The sequence below is a fragment of the Oryx dammah genome, unplaced genomic scaffold (genome assembly GCF_014754425.2).
Source record: "Oryx dammah isolate SB20612 unplaced genomic scaffold, SCBI_Odam_1.1 HiC_scaffold_29, whole genome shotgun sequence".
NCBI lineage: Eukaryota > Metazoa > Chordata > Mammalia > Artiodactyla > Bovidae > Oryx > Oryx dammah.
Window position 1 is genome coordinate 89,293,803 of NW_024070213.1, and position 24,459 is coordinate 89,318,261.

A 24,459-nucleotide genomic window follows, 5' to 3' on the forward strand; every position below is an offset into this window, starting at 1 on the left:
CCATCTTGGAGACCAGTAAGCTAGTCTGATGATCAGTGTTTACAAAACACCTGGCACACAGTAGGAGGTCACTCAGTGCCAGAGTCCCCTTCCTCTAGAAGTCTGTGCCAAGCACCTAACTGTCCCAGGCCTACATGCCCAGAACAGGCACCATTCTCTGAGGGTGCAAGGCAAACAGAATAGAAGGGCCAGTTGGGGTGACTTACTAAGACGTCTATTGACCTTGGCAGGTCCCTTGGCCTCTCAACTAGGAAAGAGGGGGGTTGGTGGGTTTTAAGTGCAAGGGCAGTTTTCATGTCACAGAGGGCTAGGGCTGAAGCCTCACCTAGGCTATGATCAGGGCCTATCTGCTGTACTGTCTTACTGTGGACACCTAAGGATTCACCAGATGCCAAGGCAAGGAGCCTGGGAGATTTGCTGGGTCCTGGGAGTCATGAGGTCGCTCAGTCAGGCAGGCTGGACAGCAGCACCATACCACCCAGAGTTCCTGACCCCTGGCGCCCAGTCCCCCTGGACCTGCCTCGTCCCCTTAGGCAGGCGTTTCCTGTTGATAAGAAGCTCAGTCAACAAACACTGATAAAGAGATGAAAAAAGGAAATTGACAGGGCTTGGGTATAATGGGCATTTTTGTCTGCCTTTTCTACCCTTCCTCCTTCTTCCAGCACTCCTCCCCCACCGCTTCCCAGAACTGAGGCGAAAACAGGCCCCCCACCTCCACTATGGGCCCTGATTTGCAGTTTCCAGGAATTTAGCCTCACAGAGCCCTTAGAAGCAGGGCCTCGTTTGACCTGGGGGGGCGTGGATTGTGGGGAGGCGGTAGGAGCTCAGAGGCAGGAAGCTCTGGGTGCTGCAAGGCCCCCAAGTCCAGGGAAAAGGGCAGTGGCAGCAGGAAGGAAGGACTGTCAGGCACAGGTTGCATCTACGACCTTCACTCTTCCCTTCTCCTCCTCCCCCCAGAGGCCTGGATCCAAGTCGTGCTTAGGTGGCTGCATAGTCTATAATTAGTGGATTTTCCATCATTTTAGTCTCGGGCTCATTACTGGAAAATCTCATTAATTTTGACTCTTCTCATTTGGAATCCTTCGGGACAAGAAGCTGGACTGATGTTTAGAAAAAGAAAACAAATAAGTTTGCAAAGTGGGTCCGACTGCCCTTCCTGGGTTTGGCTTTGTAAGCTCAGCTCAACAAAGGCCCTTTTCTCAAGCACTCAGCCTGCAGTTAAGATGACCTGCCACCAGGCGGTTGAGCAGGCTTTGTCCTCACTAATGCAAGTAGTCATGGGTCATGGACAAGGGTGTTTTAAAGATTTGTACTCCATACTTCTTCCTTTCCCCCCAGAGAGATCGTTTCTTGATAGAACAGTTAGGCCAAAGTAAAGGCGTGAAACACATGGCTCTGAATGGCCAGTGTTTAAAAGAAAACCAACAGCCATCTACAACTTGAGGTCTTTCTCCTGAATTCGGAATTGTTTCCAGTCCTGGTTACACCTGACCAGGGCTTTCTCTTGGCTTCAGGCCCTCAAAGCTGTCAGTGTAATTCTGACCCGTGAGGGGAGGAGCAGTGTGGTGCCAAGGGTTTTATCCAAGTCCAGATTCTAGTTGGAATTTTTTTTTTTTGTAATTCAATAAATGTATTCTAAATTGTATATGGAAAAATATAAACTCATGAAGAGCTAAGTCAGTATTCCCTTATTTTAGGTTACTTTTTGCATAAGTTATATATTCACATTGTTAGGAAACAAAATTGTCAAAAGGCAGACAGTGAAATGTCTCCTTCTCATCCTTGTTGCCCATCTGCCCAAGTTCCTTGAACCCCAAAGAAATGACTGGTTTTAGTTTCTTATGCTTCCGTCTCTCCAAAGTTTCTTTATATGGATTTAAGTGAATTTGAATATGGATTCTTGTCCTTTCCCATCTTTATACAAAAGTAACATTATATACACTATGAAACTCCTTTTTTTTTTTTTTAAGTTAATAATATGCCTTGGAGATCTTTCCATATCCAGCAGAGAGCTTTAAGATTCTTTCTTCATTTTTCTCCTTCTTCTCCTTCTTTTCTCTTTGCCTTCATCTTCTTCTTTTTAAAAACAGCGTGGTATTCTGCTGTTTGAATGTGCCATAATTAAACCAGTCCCCCATATTAGAAGTTTTGGTTGTTTCCAATTTAGGGCTACAGCAAACAAAGCCACAATGACTAAACTTGTTTGTGTATCATTTCGCTTCATTCAAACATATCCATAGGATAAATTCTAAAGAGTGAAGTGCCTAGGTCAAATGATATATGAATTTGGCCAAGCCAGTTTTAAAATAGTGTGAAGAGTGGAGACTTGCTGTAGCAGATAATAAAACATGACAAGCCATAGTAATAGATATAGTATAGTACCAGACGATGGACACACAGACAAATGGACAAGTGGAACATAATTAAGGGCTCAGAAAAGATCCATATACACTTGAGAACTGATATGTGATAAAGATGTCATCAAAATTTGGTGAAGACGATAACTAAAGGGTATAGTGGATTTTTTTCCAGGGGGAGTGATGAAAATCTTCTAAATTAATTATGATAACTGTTATGCAATTCTGAGAATATACTAAAAGCCACTTTAAATGGGTGAATTATATGGTATATGAGTTATATCTCAATAAAGCTGTTGAAATATTAGTGAAGACAAAGATGGACTCCAAATGGATCAAGGGCCAAAATGTGAAAGGCAAAACCGTGAGGCTAATAAAAGAAAATGTAAGAGGACATCCTTATAACTCAGGTATGGGGAAAGATTTAAACAAGGCTCTTAAAAGACAAACTACAAAATGAAGAACTATACGGATATGATGACATCAGTACATTTTCAGAGATACACCATAAATTTAACATCAATGAATTAATAAAACTAATAAATAAGTGGCAGACCAAAAGAGATATTTACAATCCCTGACAAACTCTATAAGATATGAGAATGATATCTACAGTATATGAGAAACTTCTGCAAATCAACAAAAGTCAATTTAAAAAATGGGCAAAAGACATGAAGAGTTTATTCACAGAAAAGGAAACCCAAATTTAAAAAAAAAATGCTAAAACTCACTAGTGATCAGAGAAATGCATATTCAAATGACATGAAACTAATATCTACCAAAATGGCAAAATTAGAAAAGTGAGTAATATCAAGTATTAGCAAGGAGATAAGGAAATAAGGAAACAAGGAAATGAGAATTCTTATTCACTTCTTGTAGACGTCTAAACTGGTGTAGCCTTTTCAGCATTGCTTAGTGAAAGTGGGTGTGCCCATGCGATTTGATCTCGTGATACCATCTTTGGGTCCATATCTCAGAGAAATTCTCATCCAAGCCCACAGGGGATGTGCACAGGATGTTTAACACTGTGGTGCTTGTGGTAGCGGGGAGCTGGAGCCAACCTCGGTGTCCACTGCTGGAGGAACAGATAAGTAAAATGTTGTGGATGAATGCGTGCGTGCTAAGTCGCTTCAGTCGGGTCCAACTCTGTGCAACCCTATGGACTGTAGCCCGCCAGGCTCCTCCGTCCATGGGATTCTCCAGGCAAGAATACCGGAGTGGGTTGCCATGCTCTCCTCCAAGGGATCTTCCCAATGCAGGGATCAAATAGTTCAGGGTATTATGTCATTCATCAGATGGAACCAGATATACATACAGCAATATGGATAGATCTTTAAAATATAGAACTGATTGGCGGAAGAGAATGAGAGCTAGATCACAGTGCCTTTTATATAAATTTAGAATGCATAATAGAACTATCCTGTGATCCTGCAGTCTCACTTCTAGGTATATATCCAAAGGAATTGAAATCAGAATTCCAAAGAGGCCTCTGCACTTCTGTGTTCATTGCAGCATTGCTCACAATAGCCAAGGCATGAAGCAGACTAAATGTCTGTTGACAGATAAACGAACAAAGAAAACGTAGTATATACATACAAAGGAATATTATCTAGCCATTAATTCATTTTAATGTTAATATTTAAAAAGAAGGAAATCCTGCCATGTGCAACAATGTAGGTGAACCCAGAGGACTGCATGCTAAGTGAAATAAGCCAGACACGGAAGGACAAATACTACAGGACACCACTTACATGAGGACCCTAAAATAGTTAGACTCAGGACTTCCCAGGTGGTCCAGTGGCTAAGACTCCATGCTCCCTATGCAGGGGGCCCGGGTTCAATTCCTGGTTAGAGAACTAGATCCCACATGCCACACTAAAGATCCCACATGCTGCAACTAAGACCCAGCGCAGCAAAATGAAAGAAAAATAGGCGTGTAGAATGGTGGTTCCCAGCGCGGGGCTGAGGTAGAATCGGGGTGGCAGTCGTTGGAAGGGTACAACGTTTCATTTATGCAAGAAGAACAAGACCTAGAGATCTACTGTACAGCAGAGAGCCTCTAGTTAACAATACAGTATTGTAATCTTAAAAATACACTGAGAGGGGAGAGCTTATGTCAAGTGTTCTTAACACACACACAATAATAATAGAATTCATACATATTCAAAACAGTACTGCGTTCTTAACAAGGATATGCATGTACTTAAGGACACAAGCTCACTAGAATGCTTGTGCAGAGAGGGAGCAAGGTGGACGGAGATTGCAAAGGGGATTGGGAAAAAATCTGAGAGAAGACTGGCTGCCTTGCACAGGCCAGTGATAATAACAAGCTGCTGTGTGATTAACCTGAGGCCCACACATATACGGGGAGAAGACGAAACCACAGAGTCTGAGTCTTGACTCAGCAGTTCAGGAGTTCGCGACTTGGACATGAAACAGCACATAATACTAGGTTTCCTCATCTTGAAATGGAAATACTCTGAGGAATCGCGATCATGTTGGATAAGGGGCCTGGCCAAAACTGTTGGTCAATAATTAATAATAATAGCATTGAGAGTGCTCTGCCCTCACCAGTAGTGTTCCTGGCTCTGGTTCTGCAGAGCTACAGGCTAGCCTGGGGTCAATACCTCTTGCTGGGACCTCCCTGGTGGTCCAGTGGTTAGGACTCCTTGCTTCCACTGCAGGGGGCATGGGATCAATCCCTAGTCAGAGAACTAAGATCAAAGGCAGTCCCTCTCCCCAGGCCCTGGCTGGCTCTCAAATCTCCCCAGCCTCCTCATGTGGCAAGCAGCTAGAGGAGAGACTTCCAGGGAGATTTGAAATGTGATTGCAGATATACGTGTATAAGCCATATACATATATAGGTACATGTGTATGGATATTTATGTGTGCTTATTTCAATGAGAAGAAGATTCTTCATCCTGTACTTACTGGCTGCTCCTTTTGGATCAATACTTTGGTTAGGTCTTTTGTGAAATGAAATTTATCTTCACGCCCACTGTTCCCTTAGTAACAATCTCCGGCAATCAGATCTGCTCTCTGGTGGAAATGGCCTTTGGAAAGTGCTGTGCGGCGCACAGTTGCACAATCTTACCTTTGCCAGAAACTGTTTTCTGATGTAGCTGGTATCTTTTCCAGAAAAAAAAAAAAAAAAACAAAACTACATTTAAGCAGACTTAACAAGGTTTTAAAATAGATATAAAGTGGTTTCACCCCACAAGGGGAATTCTTAAAATACTAAAGTACTGTTTTTAAGCACAGTCAAGTACTTCAGAAAAACTAATTTACATTCCAAACAATTTCTATGCTAATTGCAAATGATTCTTTTCCAACTACTAGGTAATATTTTGTGTTACTGTATGTACCTGAAATGAATAAAATTCTTTCTTTTTTTTTTCAGCCAATATTCACTCATTCAAACTGGCCTTTCCACAATTCTACTGGATTTGCACTTTTCTACCATTTCAATAAAATTTTGATTTTTTTTTTTTTGAATTTGAGAATTTGATTTAATGGTATTGAGGTAAAAACACAAAAATGGACTTATCACAGTTGTGTAAATGAAAGGGTTGCAACTCTCAGATCTCCATCGATTTTGCCTTTTCTTTCATAGAAAATGGAAGCGCCAGGATGCTCTCAACTGCAGACACCAAACCCATAAACTTGTTGCATCCGAATTTCTCCCTCCTTATCCCCTCTCAGGTCCTCACTCTTACTTTTCAAAATGAATCCTTGACTTGCCCTTCTCTATGGAGTCCTTCCCACCGGGGTGTGAACTTGCTGCAAACAAAATACTCTCACCCCCACCTCCCTTTCAATCACCCCAACCACTCTCCCTTCCCTTCATGGTCACATTTGTTGGTGAAGTCTCTGCTTCCACAGCTCCCACTCACTCCTCAGCCCACCACCTTCTGGCTCCGTCATGGAAACAGCTCCTGGAGGTCACCACTGGCCTCCTTGTTGCAAAATCCCGTGCACCCTTATCAGTCTTTCCTTTTTTAACTCAACCTCTCGGCAGCATTTGACCACTGACTGCTCCCGCCTCTTGGCTTTTCCTGCCACAAGGTGCTGATCTCTCTCCAGCTTCTCTGATGGCTCCTTTTCAGATGTCTTTGAAGATGTTTCTTTACCTCTCTTGGAAATGCTGTTGTTCCCAGCATTCTGTCTGAGGTCCTCTTCTTCTTGAACACAAGCCCCCTGTGTGAGCTCATGACACCTCTAAGGCTCTCCAGTGATGACTTTCAAATCTGTGTCTCCAGCCCCCACCTCCACCCTGTGCTCTAGACCTCAAGATCCAGCTGTTTTCAAACATCTCCTTGGATGTCTCCCAGACATCTCAAATTCATCATGTTCAAAACATAACTCCTTATCTGTCACCCCAAACCTGCTTTGCCCCTGATGTTCAGAGAATGGTATTACAATCCAAGCAAACACAGGAGATTCACTCATGGCCACCTTCTCCCATCACCACCACCATCTCCCTATCACCCTTCTCATCAATGAAACACAAATTCTTGTCCATCCTACCTCTCAATTATCTTACCAGTTCCATCCACCTCTTTCTGTCCCCTTTTCTCCTCTAGTTTAGTGGGACGTCCACCTGCTCTCCTGCATCCATCTAGCTTCTCCAGCTCATACTTCACACCTAAACTGGAGAACTTTCTCTAAAATACAAATGGACACTCCATCATGCTCTCTGCTGAATGTCGCTGCCCTCAGGTTAAAGTCTAAGCTCCTTATTAACAGGCCCCTATTGCTTGATCTGACCAAGCACACAATTCTGGCCATGTCTCTTTCCACAGCTTTCCTCCAACTTCACATTCCAGTAACACTGGATTTCAACTCCTTAGACCCATAATTCCCTTTGTCTGTGGGCCTTTGTACATGCTCTCCCCTCTGTCTAAGACACTCTTAGTCTGACTACTTGAATTTGTCTGCAAATGGGTATGGTGGTGTGATGAAGTGGACTTCAGAGAGAGGCAGACCTGGGTTTCAAATTCCAGCTCTGTTGTTTTCAATCTTTATGTATGACCTTGAGCCTGTCGACTAACCTCTCTGAGCCTATGTGTCCTCATCTGTATAAAGAAGGATACCTAGCATAAATAGATTTTTCTTGTCAACTACCTGGCTCACTCCACCTCTCCACTTTCACCAACTTTTTCAGGTACCACCCTTTCTTCCCTATTTCTATAGGAACAGTGGTGGTCCCTTGCAGCCAGGTTTGTACAACATGACCAAATCCCCTCCCCACAGATTTTTGGACCAGAGGTTGACACCTGACCCAACCTGGATCATCAGTCCCTACCTCCTAAATGAGGAGTTGGGACCCGTACAGCGTCATACCAGAATCTTCCCTGAGAATATAGACCTGATGACTTCTCTTGAAGTCATATGTTCCTTGTGGATGGGACGCAAAGAACGCTGGTCCACATCAGGGAAGATGGAAGCATAGGCACAGATGAAGCAAAAGCGGGAGGGGAAGAGGGTAGAAATGGAGAGTCTTGTCCATTTGACTCCGCTTCCAAGCACAGCTTGAGACCAGCTGCACTGAGTCTGGGAGAAACTAAAGGAAAAAAATTCTTTTTTTTTAAATAGCTTGCATTTCTATTATTTAGAATCAACGAAGTCCGAAGTAATCTATCTATCTTACAGAGTTATTGTGAAAGTTAGAAATGAGGTATGTACACGTACGGTAGGTAAACAAGAAATAATAATGATAATATTATTTTTACATTCAAAGGATAAATCACTGAGGAAGGGATGTCAGAACTCTCTGCACCCATTTCTCTAGAACAGTCTCAGAAATAGAGCCTAGTGCTTAGCACTGTATCATCCCATGGGTATTTTCTTTTTAATTGAAAAGGCAAAGTATCATATTTTTGTATTTCTGAAAAAAAAAGAAAAAAACTACACCTTATCTCATCCTCCCAAACTGAAGCAAATATTTGCATACATACTTTAAATGATTATAATCATGGGGCATATCCTATTTTGTGGCCAGTATTATTCACTTTTATCATAAACATTTAAATAATTCTATATAGAATCCATAATCATTTTAATAATCATATAATGTTTAATAACATTCCCAAAATGTATATATTTATTTATTAAGCCATTCCAAAAATATATATTTTTTCTGTTTTTTTCTGTCGTAAATCAAGCTGCAATATGTATCTTTATGGAAATGCTACTTTATTAAGTAATTTATTTATATAAGAACAGTGGTGGTCTTAAGTAATTTATTAGGCAATTAATTTATTAAGCCATTCCAAAATAATGTAATTATTAAGGCATTCCAAAAATATATATATTTCCTGTTTTTTTCTGTCATAAATCATGTTGCAATATGTATCTTTGTGGAAATGCTACTTCAAATCAGCTTACATTGATTTTTTTTAGTTGAAACATAATTGATTTACCATGTTATACTAATTTCAGGTGTACATCATGATTTGATATTTTTATAGGTTTTATTTCATTTAAAGTTATAAAATGATTGTTTTAGTTATAAAAGTAATATATAGTCATCTTTGAACATGTTGATAATATAGTCAAGAGGAAAATATTTGTATTTTAACCACCCACAGATAACTCTTGTAAACATTTTGCTAAATATCCTTCCAGATCTTTTTTATAATAATTAAAAAGTAAGTATTAGATTATACTATACTGCATATTTTATAACCTTCTTTTCACCACTTTAACTGTAGATCATAAACATCTTTACATTTTCTGCAATCCTTTATATAGATGTACCTTACACGAACAGTTCTCTTTCTGAACGTTTATTGTTGTTGCTGTTTAGTCACTAAGTCATGTCCGACTCTGCAACCTCATAGATTGTAGCAGGCCAGGCTCCTTTGTCATCCACTATTCCTGAAGTTTGCTCAAATTCATGTCCATTGAGTAGGTGATGCTATCTAACTAGCTCATCTTCCACTCCTGTCTTCTTCTTTTGTCCTCAGTCTTTCCCAGCCTCAGGGTCTTTTCCAGTGAGTCAGCTCTTCACATCAGGTGGCCAAAGTATTGGAGCTTCAGCTTCAAAAACAGTCCTTCCAATGAATATTCAGGGATGATTTCCTTTAGGATTGTCTGGTTTGATCTTGCAGTTCAAGGGACTCTCAAGCATCTTCTCCAGCACTACAATTTGAAAGCATTAATTTTTCAGCACTCAGCCTTCTTTATGGCCCAACTCTTACATCTGTACATGACTACTGGAAAAACCATAGCTTTGACTATAGGGTCCTTTGTTGGCAAAGTGATGCTTTTTAATGAGCTATCTAGGTTTGTCATAGCTTTCATTTGTTACCAATATTTTACTATTCCAGCTGAAGTTGTGATGACATTCCTGATTTTCAAATCATTATGCAGGTATCTGAATACAATATTTCATTAGGATGAATTCCTACAAATGGAAGTGTAGGGTCAAAAAGTGTATGAATATGCTTGAGATAATTCCCAGGAGTGGAATTATAAGGTCCAAATATAGAAATTCTTAGGACAAAAAAAAAGAAAAAAGAAAATTGTTGAGTGGAATTTTAGTGGGACAGGAGAGAGGGGTTTTGTCCTCTCTGAATCACCTCCCAGAAGAGAGGCAGGCAGCAAGCACTGGGCTGTGGGACCAGCTCTTGGTCTTCCTCCCTCCTCCCCTGCTCTCTCTGGGGCAAACTCCCCTCCAGTCCCGGTCACTTCCGGGCAATGGCAAAGCTCAAAAGACTTGGGTTCCAGCTGCGAGTTCCAAATTTTTACTGGCTAAACGATTCAGGCAAATTACTTAGATGTTCTGAGGACTCACCAGTTGTCTCATCTGTAAAGTAAGGTTAATTATACCTACTCTGGAGTCCTGTAATTTGTCTTGAAGGTGGAGTAGTAATATATCAATTATAAATCCCTATTCTAAGCTGTGCATTTGTTCAGCCTCAGAAAGAAACACTTGTGTTTGGTATCAGAATCCACTCCTGACAATGGGATGGAGATGTGATGGTGGAGCATGTTGAATCATGGGATTTCACCCATGTGACCTGTGGCAAGTCAGGGCGGGAGTAAGCCCCTATAAACTTTACCCTCTGGCACTGTCAGGATCTATTTTGGGGGGCTAGAATGGTGGTCAGCCTACTGCCGTGGTGGCTGCAACAGCAGCGGTGGGATTCTTTGGCTTTTATCCACAACCCTTTCCTCCCCCAAACCCAGGCAGCCCCTGTAGGTTCCCATGACAACGGCACGCCTGGGAAGGACCAGTTTGAGGAAAAACCAGCTTTTACTGTAAGAAAACCTGATCAGAAGCCACAGGCAAGGCAAGCTGGGACAGGGGCTCTGTGGTGAGGCCAGGTCCTGCGACAAAGACCACAGAGGTGTGAGCACAGGCTCAGTGCTAGGCAGTCTACGGAACAATATCTGACATGTTTGGAGTACTTCTCGCGGCTGGACACCACTAAATGTGTGCTGTATATGTACTGACCGCTCTGATCCTCAGGACAAACCTGCGGGGTAGGGCCATTCTTTTACCTGTTTTACAGGTGAGGAGACCAGCATTGTTGTTCAATCACTCAGCCGTGTCTGACTCTTTGCAACCTCGTGAATTGCAGCACGCCAGGCTTCCCTGCCCTTCATTATCTCCCAGAGCTTGCTCAAACTCATGTCCATTGAGTTGGTGATGCTATCCAACCATCTTATCCTCTGTTATCCCCTTCTCCTCCTGCCTTCAATCTTTCCCAGTATCTGGGTCTTTTCTAATGAGTTGGTTCTTCACATCAGGTGGCCAAAGTGTTGGAGTTTCAGCTTCAGCATCAGTCCTTCCAATGAATATTCAGGGTTGATTTCCTTTAATATTGACTGGTTTGATCTCCTTGCAGTCCAAGGGACTCTCAAGTCTTCTCCAACACCACAGTTCAAAAGCATCAATTCTTCGGTGCTCAGCCTCCTTTCTGGTCCAGCTCTCAAATCCGTACATGACTACTGGAAAGACCATATTTTTGACTAGACAGACCTTTGTTGGCAAATGGCAAAGTAATGTCTCTGCTTTCTAATATGCTGTCTAGGTTTGTCATAGCTTTTCTTCCAAGGAACAAGCCCATCTTTTAAGAGACTAGCATGGTGAGGTTTAAAAACTGGCAGTCTGACTTCAGTGTCTGTATCAAAGACCTCTTGGAAGTCATAACTCTCCTGTCTTCAGCCTTTGGCAAGTGATAAAGGATAGCTTCATTCTATCCTCACCAAATTTTTTAAGATAAAACTCATTATTCCCATAATACAGATGAAGAACCCAAAGGTCAGAGAGGTTAAATGATGGGCCCCAAATCACACATCTAATAAGTAGCAGAGCTGGGATTTGAACTCAGATCTGTCTGAACCCAGAGCCCATGGACATTTTTACTCTTAAGGAAATCAGTCTGGACCTTCACATCTTCACCTGGGTCCATTTGTCCATAAGCCTGGAGAGACAGGTTATGGTTGCTTACTATAGCTTTAGGGGAGTGTGTGGTTGGCGTGTGTGGGGGGTGTGTTTCTGTGCCTTTAGCACTGTGTCAACACGCACACACACATGCATACACACATATACACACAGGCACACAGGCCCTGGCAGGCTGATGACGCTGCCCTCCTCCCACTCACAACAGTCTTCCCAGGAGTGAGCCTGCCCACACCTGCTTGCCTCAGCTGGGAGAGGCTGCTGGAAGGCACGTCTCTCCACCCTAGCTCATGCTGCATAACCAGGCTGGGGCTTCCCAATGGAGGGAGAAACTTCCGGAAGTCTGTGAGGCTGCTGGGACTTTTGGGGATTTTTTTTTTTTCTCTTAAAGAGAGTGGGGAGCCTAAACTTCAGAGCTCGGAGTCTGGGCTCCTTAAAGGGGAGGTTCTGTTATCCCTAAACGACATCATTCCTGTTGTTCTTCCAGTGTCCCTTTTTTACTTAATATATTTAATTACTTCTCCCCTGATTTAATTATTTTCTGGGTAGTGGGCTTTGATTTTTAAAAGTCCTGCAATCCCCGCAGTAAGTGTGGTGGCCTTCTGTCTCATCTCTGAAAGACCATCCCATAGTTTTACCTGGGAGATTACCTTTAAGATCTTGAAGTAAAACCACAACATTTGCATTAGATCAGTCATTGCACAGATATTGATCCTATAACTTTCCCCCAAAAGGCAGAGTTTGCACCAAAAACTAAAGACACATTTAGACCCACTTGTTCCCATCTCTACAGAGTTAAGGGTGGGTGGCAAGAGAACATCACATTCCGTCAAGTTCCTCTCAGGTGGTGGGCCAGCTAAGCGGCAGAGACTTCAAACCTATCTTTTTTTATTATTTAAAAAAACTTTTAAAATTGAAGTATCATTGATACATATTTCAGGTGTATGGCAAAGTGATTCAATTATACATTTTCCTTTTCAGGTTCTTTTTCATTAGAAGTTATTACAGGATATTAAATATAGTTCCCTGCACTATACAGTGTTTGTATATATACTATACAAACAAACTATACCATAAGTTTGTTTTCTTTGTCTGTGAGTCTATTTCTTAAACATAGATGATTTCTTTCTTAGTTTATTCTCTATCATCTGTATTCTAAACCCTCAGGCTTATAAGTGGTTTTAGAGATCACTCGGTAAAGCCAACTAGGTAAAAATTGTAGCTGGCGCTGAATGAACAAGGGAGAGAGTTGTAGGAGATGGGGTCTAAGGTCAAAGAGGGTCATGCAAACTTGTATGTCATATATTAGTTATCAACTGCTGTTCACCCCACACTGTAGCAGCTTTCAACGGTAATAAACACTTATTATCTCACATAATGTCTGTTACTCTAGAATTTGGGAGTGGCTTCCTGGTGGTTCTGGCCCAGGGTTTTTCATGAGGTTGCAGCTATAATACTGATTGGGGCTTCAGTCATCAGAAGGTTTGACTGGGGCTGGAAGACCTACCGAAGCCTGTTTGGAGCAGGAAGTTTCTGCAGCCTTTTCTACTAGAAGCAGAATTAAGGCTCTCTCCCCAGCTCTATCAGCCTGACCACCTGCCTCCATCCAGTTTCTCTCTGAAACTCCCATGGCATGTCCAGGGGGAACAACTTGGAAGCCATCCTAGGAGGCCTGGACACCCCACCTTTCTCCAGCAGCTGGTAGACCCTGCCATGCATGTGCCTAGACCCTGCCAAACTGTCAGGGATCAGAGAAGAATGATGTGGGGATGGGAACACTCGACAGGCAGCTCCCAGCTTCTCACCTGTGGAGAAACCAGCCATGAAGCCTGTCTTTAGAAGACTCAGATATCCAACCACAGGGCAGCACGGGCTCCATAGGGGAGTGGGCAAGGGGGAGAGAGGCTGCAGGCTCAGGGAGAAAGAGAGCCAGAAAGTGAGGAAACAGGGGGTGGTGGAAGAGAGAGCGGGGGCAGGGACCACGGCCAAAATATGTCAATATCAAGCTTGTTTTTCCCTCTTGAGGGAATGGTGGGCAGGGCACCCCTGCTGCCTTGAGAACGGGGCACCTGTGCATGCTCCCCGCCCCCACCCAGCCTGGCCCGGGCTCGCAGCGGGCACTTAGTAAGAGCACACCAGAGCCGCTGGTTATGTTGATGAGATGACAGGCACAGCACTCAGTCTGCAAAGTCCAGACTTCTGTCTCTCCCACCCCCTGGGAATTTCATAAATAAATCCCTGGAACTGTTCCAAGAAGAATTTCAAGGCTTCTGTGTGTGTGTGTGTGAGTGTGTTTCCAGAAGCACAAACAATTTTACATGCTGCCTGGTGTGCAAACTCCAAAGCAACTCCTGGGGATGGAAGAGGACTCGACCTAACAGAGAGAAGGAAGAGGACAGGTCAGGCTGGGCCGGATCCGGCAGCCAGCAGTCCACAGCGGAGCCTCTGCAGCTGGCTCCAGGCTAAGCGGGCTCGCAGACACCCAGCCGCCTGGGGCTCAGGTTGCTTATCTTCCCCTCCCCCGCCTCTAGCTTTGGCTATAATCTCCACCAGGTTTTTGAAAAGTGCTGGGGTCTTAAAATAGCAGGAAGGCACATACGCACTCAGACTATAGTGTCAATTCCCGTACCATAGAGTGATCAAAAGGGGAGGAGAGAGGAGCGGGAGCTCCAGGACACCTTCCTGAGCAGAGGGCATGGCAAGTGTGAGCTCAGGCCCCGGAAGGGTGGGCACTCGGCCTGAGAAGGGGATGGGTGAACCAGGAGGAGAAGACAAGACAGAGCTCAGGTCTGGGTTTACGTGTGACAATCTAACAGTCTCATAGTCTCATTTGGGGAATGTGTGTGTGTGTGTGTGTGTGTGTGTGCGCACGCGCGCGTGTCTGGAATCGTGAAACCGGAGGCGGTGTTGGTGTGACTAGTTTGGCAAGCAGAACATGGACTTCCCCCCTGGCCTGTGAACTCCGGTTGGGCAAAGAACTAAGAACTGCATCTGAACCATTCCCAAAGTCTAGCCTGGTGCCTGGCACAAACACATTCAAAACATGTTCCAGGATGAATAAATGATGGCTGGACCCATGGATTTGCCAGAATATAAAATGATAGGAATAAAGATAATCCAGCTTCAGATGGCAAAATCAGAGCTGGGTGCCCCAACGTTAGTACATTCTGAACACGGGGAGGGCAGTGGAAGAGGCGGGGTTTATGGTCTGTCTGGGGAAGCAGGGGCAGCACACCCGGGAAGGGGAAAGGCTTCCTGGAGGAGCAGGGCTTTGAGCTCCGTCTGAAGGATGGGTAGAATTCCTTGAGCTGGTGTTCTAGCCAGTGCTCCTAGGCTAAGAGAACCAACAACACTCAAAACGGTGGAAGTGAGAAAAGAGGATTTCCTGGAAAGATACGTGGGAATCTCAGAGAAACTGAAGTGGGAAATATGGCAGATCTCATGGGACCTGGACCGAGCATGTGTGGAGGACAACTTGACTGTTGAGAGTGGCTGCGGCTAGAGGATGTGTGTGCACAAGCACACCTTGCTGACCATCCCCCTCCTTCTCCCTGCCTCGGCTCCACTCCACTCTCTTCTCCCAGTACATCCTGATACCACACGGCTTCCGAGTATCACTCTGTAGCTTCTGCCACCATCCAAGTAACTCAGTCTCTATGCCTCCTTGGTTCAAATGCTCAGGAAAGAACAGCTAAATAGCTCAGCCAGTCTATTCACCACTTTCTCTTGGTTCAGATGTCCAACACTGATACAATCATCTGTGGCCAGACAGCAGACCGTGTACTCATCCAGAAGGGGGCATAGGCAGGTGAGAGTGATACACCCTTGTGATCCAGGTGGAGAAAAAGAGGGCAGGGGCTGTGTAAGCAACGGGAGGACAATGAGTTAGGACTTAGCAGGTGTGCTTGAAAGTGTGTAAGAGAGGGAGGGATTGAGGAGGGGCGGGAGCCAGGATGAGAGGGGAGCTGTCAGAACTGGGTGATCTTGGGTGAATTATCTGATCTCTCTGTACCTCAGTTCCCTATCTCTGCAATAGGGTAAACAGTAGTACCACGCCCACTGAGTTTGTGAAGATAAATAATCCACAAAGAGATCTTAGGAGAGTACATGGTCTGTCTCCGTAAACTCTTTTTCTGTGTAGGGGAAGTAAGTCTGGATGAATATTAAGTGCTTGGTACGCAGAGGTCTTGACTGCCAGTTCTGGTTTTGTCCTGAAAAAGTCATTGAGATAAACGGACCTCAGTTTTTCCATCTGTACAACAATGGGGTCACACTAAATAATTTCTAAAAATCCCCTCCAGATTTAGCATGCCATGGTTTTGGCTTGGTGTTGTGGGCAATAGGGAGCCTGTGTGCTCTCGGTAAGGCAGATGACAAAGTGAGAGGGAATACAGGTTTGCACGGGATACCTGGCGACTGCAGAAAGGGTGACCAGGAGGCAGGGAGGTGACAACAGGAGCAGCGTGTGTGACATGAAGCTCTGCATGGGCCTAATCGGGGCATGGAAAAGAAAGGGGCACAAATAGACAACAGCTCAGAGGCCCGCGGCAAAGGAATGACCCGGAGAGCCACCCTGTTTGCCCGCTGGGCATGCCCAGATAGAACTGAAATATGAATCATCAAGGCCGAGGGCACTGGGCCTGTTTACCCAGGAGGCACTGGGGTGGAACGAGGTCAATGTGAGGCTTATAGTAATCTACAGTCATGCAGTGCCTCTGGAGCAGAAAGTGACGGGGGATATCCTGGGAGGGTTTTCTTCAAGAACAGCAGAGTTCAGCAGCATCCCATGGGGGCCCCTGAGCACAGACTGTAGCCACTGGCTCTCTCAGGTCCTAAACGCTAACTGGGGCCTTCGGAATCCTCAGGCCCACAACAGTGCCTCTAGCCAGCCTCTCATCCTCAGATGTCAGCCACGTCACATTCAAGTGCCTTCCACCGCCTTAGCTGCCCTTCCTCTGCTTCCCTTAACTCCCTGGCCAACCCGTTCTCCCACTAGACCCTATATCGCTTCCTCCACCCCTTCAGCCTCCCAACATCCCAGCTCTGGCTTCCATCCTAGGATGCTGAGCATTTCTAGAGGAAACTAGCTTCACAGAGGCTCGTTATGGCCTCAGCACGATGTTTGGCAACTCTTGCTGGGCCCCACTGCTCCTCTGGCAATTGTCTTCTGCTGTCTTATGTGTCTGGAGAAGGAAATGGCAACCCACTCCAGTGTTCTTGCCTGGAGAATCCCAGGGATGGGGGAGCCTGGTGGGCTGCCATCTATGGGGTCGCACAGAGTCGGACACGACTGAAGCGACTTAGCAGCAGCAGCAGCAGTCTTATGTGTCTGGACACCATCCTATTCCCACAGTGGATTTTGCAAATTCTCACTACTCTTTTCAAGCATGTCCTCCATCTATGCTGTCCTGCCCCCTGATTACATTAACTGAGGACATCTAGGCGACCTTCTCATGCCTATAAACTTTGTTTCATGCCCTTCCTCCAACTTCCAGCTACATCACTTTTTCTTCTTCCTATACCTTTGAACTCTTCCTGGCTCCTTTATTATACTCTAGGTTGCAATCTCTCCCTTCTTCCTAAAGCAGCAAAACACACAGCAAATGCTCCTTGACCTTGTATATCCTCTGAAAATTCCTTTTTCTCTCTTTCTCTTCTCTAGTCCAGAAATCTGTATTTTTAGTTTGGATTATTTAGCCCACTCATGTTTATTATAATCACAGATGTATTTGAATTTACTTTCACCATCTTATTTTGTGTTTTCTATTTATCCCACCTTAATACAACTTTCCCCTCCCCTTTTCTTGTCTCCTTTTGGATTGCTTATATGTTTTTATTCTGTTTTTTTCCTTCTCTTAACCTGGAAGTTATATACTCTGTTTCTTTTCTATTAGTGAACATCTGACAATTAACAAAGTAGGCATGAATTCATATATAACTCATACATTTAAAAAATTTAACCCTCATTTTTGAAAGATATTTTCTATGAGTATATAATTCTAGGTTGTTATTTTTCCCTTGACCCTATTTAGTTATTTTTGGATTTTTTACTACATAGATTATATTTCTTGGAACTTTGTCTGTGAGAATTCCTTGCAACCTGAGTTAAATATGGATTCCTCTAGAGATTATTTGCTCTTTTTTTTTTCCAGGTACTACTAAGGGTTCCTACCAGCCCCACTGGAATCTAAATAGTGTATAGTTTTTCAGACCACCCAGGTAGGGTTAATTTGGAATGAAATTAAATCATGCAGGCCAACCTGTGGTTCTGAATTCCCGGGAAAAATTTCCCCCCTTTCTCATTCAGAGCCAAGGTTCAAGTCAGGCAATTTTCCTGGCAGCCTTCTAGAGGAGTGAATAATATCTAGTTTATTCCTTGACCAAGTGTGTTATTATCCCTGTGAGTCTCAGATTTAAGCAGAGGGTGATTTGTTAGACTTTTCTACCTTGGGCAGGCCTGGGCTTTGTTTTCTGTCTCCTGAATCCTGCTCACCTTCAGAACACGAAAATTCAAATTCACCTAGCAAACAAATTCTCTCAAGGTGAAAGCCAGCTTTGGTTCTCTGCTTTCCTCACTTTGTTCCTTAGTTTTCACTTTATTTTTCACTTTCTTGCTAGTTTACTGAGCTTTTTGAGTTGTTTCTTTAGCAGAAGTTTTGCTTAGGGAACCTGGTCTATCTTTTTTTTTTTTTTTGGTCTATCTTTCTGAAGGAAATCCAAATCTCTTTCTCCCATCACTGCCAAGTTCTTTTAAAAAACAGATGACACTCAGTCTTTCTAAGCTTTCACTTCCCAGTCACCTGTAGCCTCCTGAAGTTAGGCCTCCACTCCACCTTCCACTGAACCTGTTCAAGTAAACGGCACAGCAGGACTTCAGGTTACCAAATCCTACACATTCTTTGGTCCTCAAGTCACTGGATTCCTTCTCAATGTTGGAAACTACTGATCTCTTGAAACTCTCTCCTGCCTTGGTTTCCATGATCCTGCTTTTTTCCCCACGTCTTTTCCCATTTCTCTGTTACCTTTCTGTCTCCTCTTTCCTGTCTGTGTTGCTGTACTTTCAGAATTATTGCATACCCTTCAGCTGTTTGAACAACTATGATATGCTGCTGATTTCTAATCCATATCACCATTGCTCCTACCTACAGGAGGCCCTTCAAGCTCAGTATGTACAGGGACTTCCCTAGTGGTCCAGTGGGTTAAGAATCCACCTTGCAATGCAAAGAACTCTGGCTCGATTCCTGGTCAGGGAACTAAGATCCCACATGCCTTGGAGCAACTAAGCCTGCAAGCCACAGCTAGAGTCCATGCATTGCAACAAACGATCACAAGTGCTACAACTAAGACCCAAAGCAAGACCTGACACAGCCAAATAAATAAACAGAAAACAAACTCAGTGTGTTCCAAGCTTGCTCTTGCTAATCTGCTGAATGAAGTCACCAAGTAGCCAGTCACCCAAGTCAGATTATGCTGGAAACATGACGGGCACCTCCATTTCTTCCCAGCTTCTCACATCCAATCAATCTTGTAGCTTCTACTTCTTTAAAATGTCTTGAATTAATTTTTTTCCCCATCTCTATTGCTGCTGCCCAGGGTTAGGTCTTCCTCCTCTCTCTGTCTGAGCTACTGGAATTGCCTCCTCTTTGGTTTCCTTACCACCAGTCTTGCCTTCCTCCAACCATCTGCACAAAGTTTAAGTTTATTTACTTCAACAAAGTGGTCTTCCTATAACACACATAAGATCAATTTACCCCCACCCCCTGCTTAGAACCCTTCCAGGAGTACCAGAGAAAAGGATACTTCCAAGTGGACTTCTATGTCTGTCTCTCTCTCCATTATTACCTTTCAGCTCCCCGACCGGCCCCTCTTCACCTTGTACCCTCTGGTGTGCTGCCATGCCTAAACATCAAGCAATTTCACCTCGGTGTCTTACTCATACTGCTTCCTCTGCCAGGGATAATTTCTGCCTCCCTCTGCCCCACATAGGCCTGATTAGCCAAGGAACACCCTTAGATCGTCCAGGAGTCAGCTGGAGCATGGTCTCTTTGTGAGGTCTTTCCCACCTCCTTAACCCTGCAGAGCTGCCTCATTCAAGCCCTCTGGAGTGCCCCTGCTGAACCTTCACGTGTGTGTGGTACAGCACATACAGCACGTTGTGCCTTTTCCCTCATGCTCATCTTTATTAGACTGTAAATTCCATGAGGACAAGGACGATAACTTATCCATGTTTATAAGTTAGTCCATATATGTAGGTGCTCAATACGCACTTGCAGAATGGTTGAAGCTGAGCTATTGCCTCCTTGGAATGAATGACCCTGCTGCTCACCAAGGCAAACTGTGCTGAATCCCCTAAGAGGTGGCGCGTCTTGGTCTGTCGTGACCAAGTCAGCAGCTGTGACACTGGGTGGTCTAATCAGTGGAGCCTGGGGAGTAAGACTTTTTCCTAGAGAAGTAAATCCTGGGAACTCTGGGGAATTCCATGACAAAGGGACAGAGCAAGGCAGATGAGTAGTTCACAGAATGTGATATGGGTCCAGCTCTAGGATTCAGGAGGCTTACAGAAATGGACACTTTGCTGAGACCTTCAAGGACGGGAGCAGAGCCAAGCTGTGGGAGGGAGCACGGGGAGAGTTGGCGGTCTCTCTCTATACAGCTTGGGATGTAAAAGGGAAGGTATATGCATCTTCTGGTAAAGTTTTGACTTGAGATGCTGCAAACTCTCAGGAATAGGGTGTGAAGAATATAACTCACTGCTCCCCATCCCCATCAAGTCTAATTTCTCACCATCAGCTGGCTCTTGAAGACTAGTCCCTGGAAAAGCATGAGATGCTATGATGTTGAAGAAGCACAGGATCAGTAAGCTAGAGTTCAAAACTTAATTAGATGTGAGCTTGGGCAAGTGGCTTACCTTCCCTCGGTCTCAGTTGCTTCATTGGTAAATTGCACACACCCTGACATGCCTCAACCACTTCACAGGATTATAGTCAAGGTCAAATCACCATCATCACAATAGCTGTTGTTTTTATATCACTTCCTATGTGTCAGAGACTGTGCCAAGTGCTTATAGACAGTATCTTCATCCACCCTCACAATATCTCTATGAAGCAGAACTAACATCAGCTCCATCTTACAGATGAGGGAATCAAGGTTTAGGGAGGTAAAATATCTTGCCCAAGTTAAATTCTCTCAAGTGAGCTAGCATTCGGTCTGTGGACCCAGTCTGATGATTCCCTGGGCTGTGCCTTCAGCTAAGGACTGCCCTTGTAAACCAGGGGTAAAGCAACCACAGGTCCCTTCTGGGACTCCTGGTCTTACAGCCATAAGACAGCACTTAGCAAGGTATAGGGGAGGACAGTTCCTCCCGCCTTGGCCTGGTGATGTGCTCCTGAGGGGGTCAGCTTTTCCTTCCCAACCACAAGGGTTGGTGAATGTCATGTGGTGTAGTGTGTCCCCATTTTTCAGAACCCATGAATGTGATCTTATTTGAAAATAGGAACTTTTGCAGATGCAATGAAGTTACAATGATTTTAACTCAAACTGGATTAATTGGTGTCTTTATAAGAGAGAAATTTGGACACAGATGCAGACCCAGAGGGAAGACAGGCATGTGGAGATGGAAGCAGAGATTGAAGCTATGCTTCCCCAATCCAGGGAACACTAAGAATTCAGGGAACTGCCAGAAATTAGAGACAAGAAAGGACTTTTCTGTAGAGCCTTCAGAGAGAGGATAGGATTCTGACACCTTGGTACTGAGAGAATAGATTTCTGTTCTTTAAGCCACTCAGTTCATGGTATAATACTTTGAGACAGTCCTAGAAAGTAACCGTACACAGTAGGGCTTCCCAGGTAGCACCGTGGTAAAGAATCCACCTGCCAGTGCAGGAGATGCAGATTCAGTTCCTGGATTGGGAAGATCCGCTGCAGGAGGAAATGGAAACCTTCTCCAATATTCTTGCCTGGAAAATTCCATGGACAGAGGAGCCTGGTGGACTGCAGTCCATGGGGTTGCAAAGAGTCCCACAAGACTGGGTGATGAGCACGCAAGCACACAGTCTTACACTGGGCCCACCACAGCTGGGAATCCTAAAGGGCAGGTGGAACAGAGTTTGGGAGATCAGTTAGATAAAATAGAGGGGAGAGGGTGCCCATTTTGGGGGATGAGCACTTATAAGAATATATAGAGGCAGAACACTATAAAAATAAGGTGTTTGATCATTCAGTTACTGACCAATGTGTAGATAGTGCCTCTGTAAAACTTTGCATGTGTGTGTTTGTGTGTGAGTGGTGTCTGGGGTGTCTGCAGTCTAGATTTTTCTTTATATTAGGAGGGGTATTCTTCAGGTTGGTAACAGCTTTGAAGGTGAGGATTCCATTTGAGAAGCTCCACTCTCCCACTCCCACCTTTGGTCATCCTCTCCACTTCTAAATCTCATTTGATGAGACTCTGCTAACGGGGGTTAAAAAGTCTGCCCAAGTTTTCATGCCAGTTAGTAAGAAAACGAGAACTCAGATCCAGAACTCTGGGTCCAAAACCCTGTCCTTTTCATGATTTCAAACTCTTTTTCAAGATAAGAAAAGTGAATATTTTCAAAAAGATATGAGCGACTCAGTTTACCATTAATAAGCATTTTCCCCTAAAATTGAAAGTAACAGTAGCTTATTTGCAAAATATTTAGAAAATACTGAAATGTTTAAAGAAAAAAAAATTATTCTGGTGATAACTACAGATAACATTGACTAAGTTCCTACCAGTCTTTTCCTTGCAGTTATATAGTCTCAACAAAATCAGAACAATACTGTAAGTATTTTGTATTTTGCTTTCTCATTTAGCATCATCTCATGAACATCTCCTCACATCATTATTTTTACAAACATAATTTTTAATTAGTAAATAATGTTTCATCGTATGGATGGGACATAACTTGTTTCCTATACTATTTGTTTCCAGCTTTTACAGTGATAAGCAATAGTTAACATTTCTCACAAAAACCTGTCCTCATCTCTATTATTGTTTGAAGATGGGAGGCTGGGGTATGAACATTTTAAGACATTTGATACACAATGCCAAGTTGTTTACCAAAAGATTTCTACCTACCAACAGCATGAGAGTGCTTCACGCAGCACCCTCACCAAGACTGAATATTGTCATTAAAAAGCCCTGTACGTTCTGAGAAGGGGCATCCCATGGTTCGATCACACAGGTGGCTGTGCGTCCTGCGGTTCGCAGGGGGCCAGTGGGAATGGGAGACTAATTAGGAGATGGTGGCGACGATCCAGTGGGATGTGATGGGTGCTTGAGGCTAAGCAGTAGGCATGAAGGAAAAGGGAACAAGCGCACGGGACTTGTAGAACGTTCTATGCGAGGGATGGGGGTCGGTGCTGATAAGATCACCCCGCGCTGCTGGGGGTGCAGAACTGGGCGGAGGCCGCGTGTGTGGGGCTCGGCCTCCGCGCCGTGCTTGGCATTCACGGGTGAGGTTGGCCGAGGCGCGAGCCCCTCCCACCCCTTTAAGGGGACACTCCCCTTTAAGGCGGGCGCCCGCGCGCACCCGGCCCCGCCCTTCGGGGGCGCGCGCGGCGGCCGCGGCGCCGGCTCCGCCGGGAGCGCACGTGCCGGCGCCGGGTGGAGGAGAGGGAGGCGGGAGCCGGGCCGCGGGAGGAGGGGAGGCGCCGGGGGCGCGCGCGCGCGCGCTGGGCGCTGCTGGGCTGCGGCGGCGGCGGCGGTGGCGGTTACTATGGCGGAGTCGGCCGGAGCCTCCTCCTTCTTCCCCCTTGTTGTCCTCCTGCTTGCCGGCAGCGGCGGGTCCGGGCCCCGGGGGATCCAGGGTGAGTCCCGGGGCGGGGCGGGGGCCGGGATGGAGCGGGCCGGGCGAGGGCGAGGCCTCGCGCCGCGGCCCCTGGCTACAGCGCGCCCCCTCCCCACGCGCACAATATGGCCGGGCGGGGGGCGCGGGGGAGTCGCGGGGACCCCTCACCTGGGTCGGCTTCCCCCGATCCCCGAGGCGCGGCCGCCCCGCCGGGACCGAGCTCACGCCGGGCCCCTGGGGACCCGAGCCCTTTCCCAGGAGGGACTGGATTTGGGGAGCTCTCGAGGGTCGCGCTCCCAGCACCCCCATGTTCCATAGAAGGGAGTGCAGGCTTCCTTCCCCGAGGTTTGGAGATCCACGTTTCTGCCGCTCAGCATGTCCAGGGGCGGGGGGTCTTCATTCCCTCCCTCCAGATGCTCCAGCGGGGAGTTGCGGGGGGGGGGGGCGCCTTTTCTCCCGCCAAGATTATGGGGCTTCGGCGATGGGGTCTTTGCTTCTCCGAGGTATCCTGACGTTGAGAGCCCTTGCGCACCATAGATAAAAGGGGAAGGGGGTCTTCAACGTTTCCGTCAGCTCCCTCCTGCAGTTGGAGTGCTTCTTCCCCTCCCTCTCCTTCCTCTCTGACGTTCTGGGAAAGCGAGTCACATTGCCCTCTCGGGCAGTCCCTTGAGTTCAATGGGGCCAACCCCCCTCCTCCAGTCCACGTGCCCCGGGGAAGCTCCGTGGAGGAAATGGGACGAACAGGCCCCTATCTGGAGCTTGGCTTTGGCATCTCTCTAACCCTAGGAGACCTAGTTCCAGAACGGTTAATCTGCATCTAGGTGTATTTGCTTTCTCCCTCGCCACTCCCACCCCACCTCAGGGGGTCCATTCTGTTGGTCAC

At 45.4% G+C, this 24,459-nt stretch overlaps 1 protein-coding gene across 1 annotated transcript in view; it reads left to right on the forward strand.

Moving 5' to 3' along the window:
• The first annotated feature begins 23,420 nt into the window (after positions 1–23,420).
• Positions 23,421–24,459, forward strand: part of ACVR1B (activin A receptor type 1B) — a 34,002-nt gene continuing 32,963 nt past the window's right edge. The window contains exon 1 of the mRNA XM_040234179.1: positions 23,421–23,595. Coding sequence (XP_040090113.1) covers positions 23,505–23,595 — 91 coding nt within the window. The 5' untranslated portion in view covers positions 23,421–23,504. The remainder of the gene's footprint in view (positions 23,596–24,459) is intronic.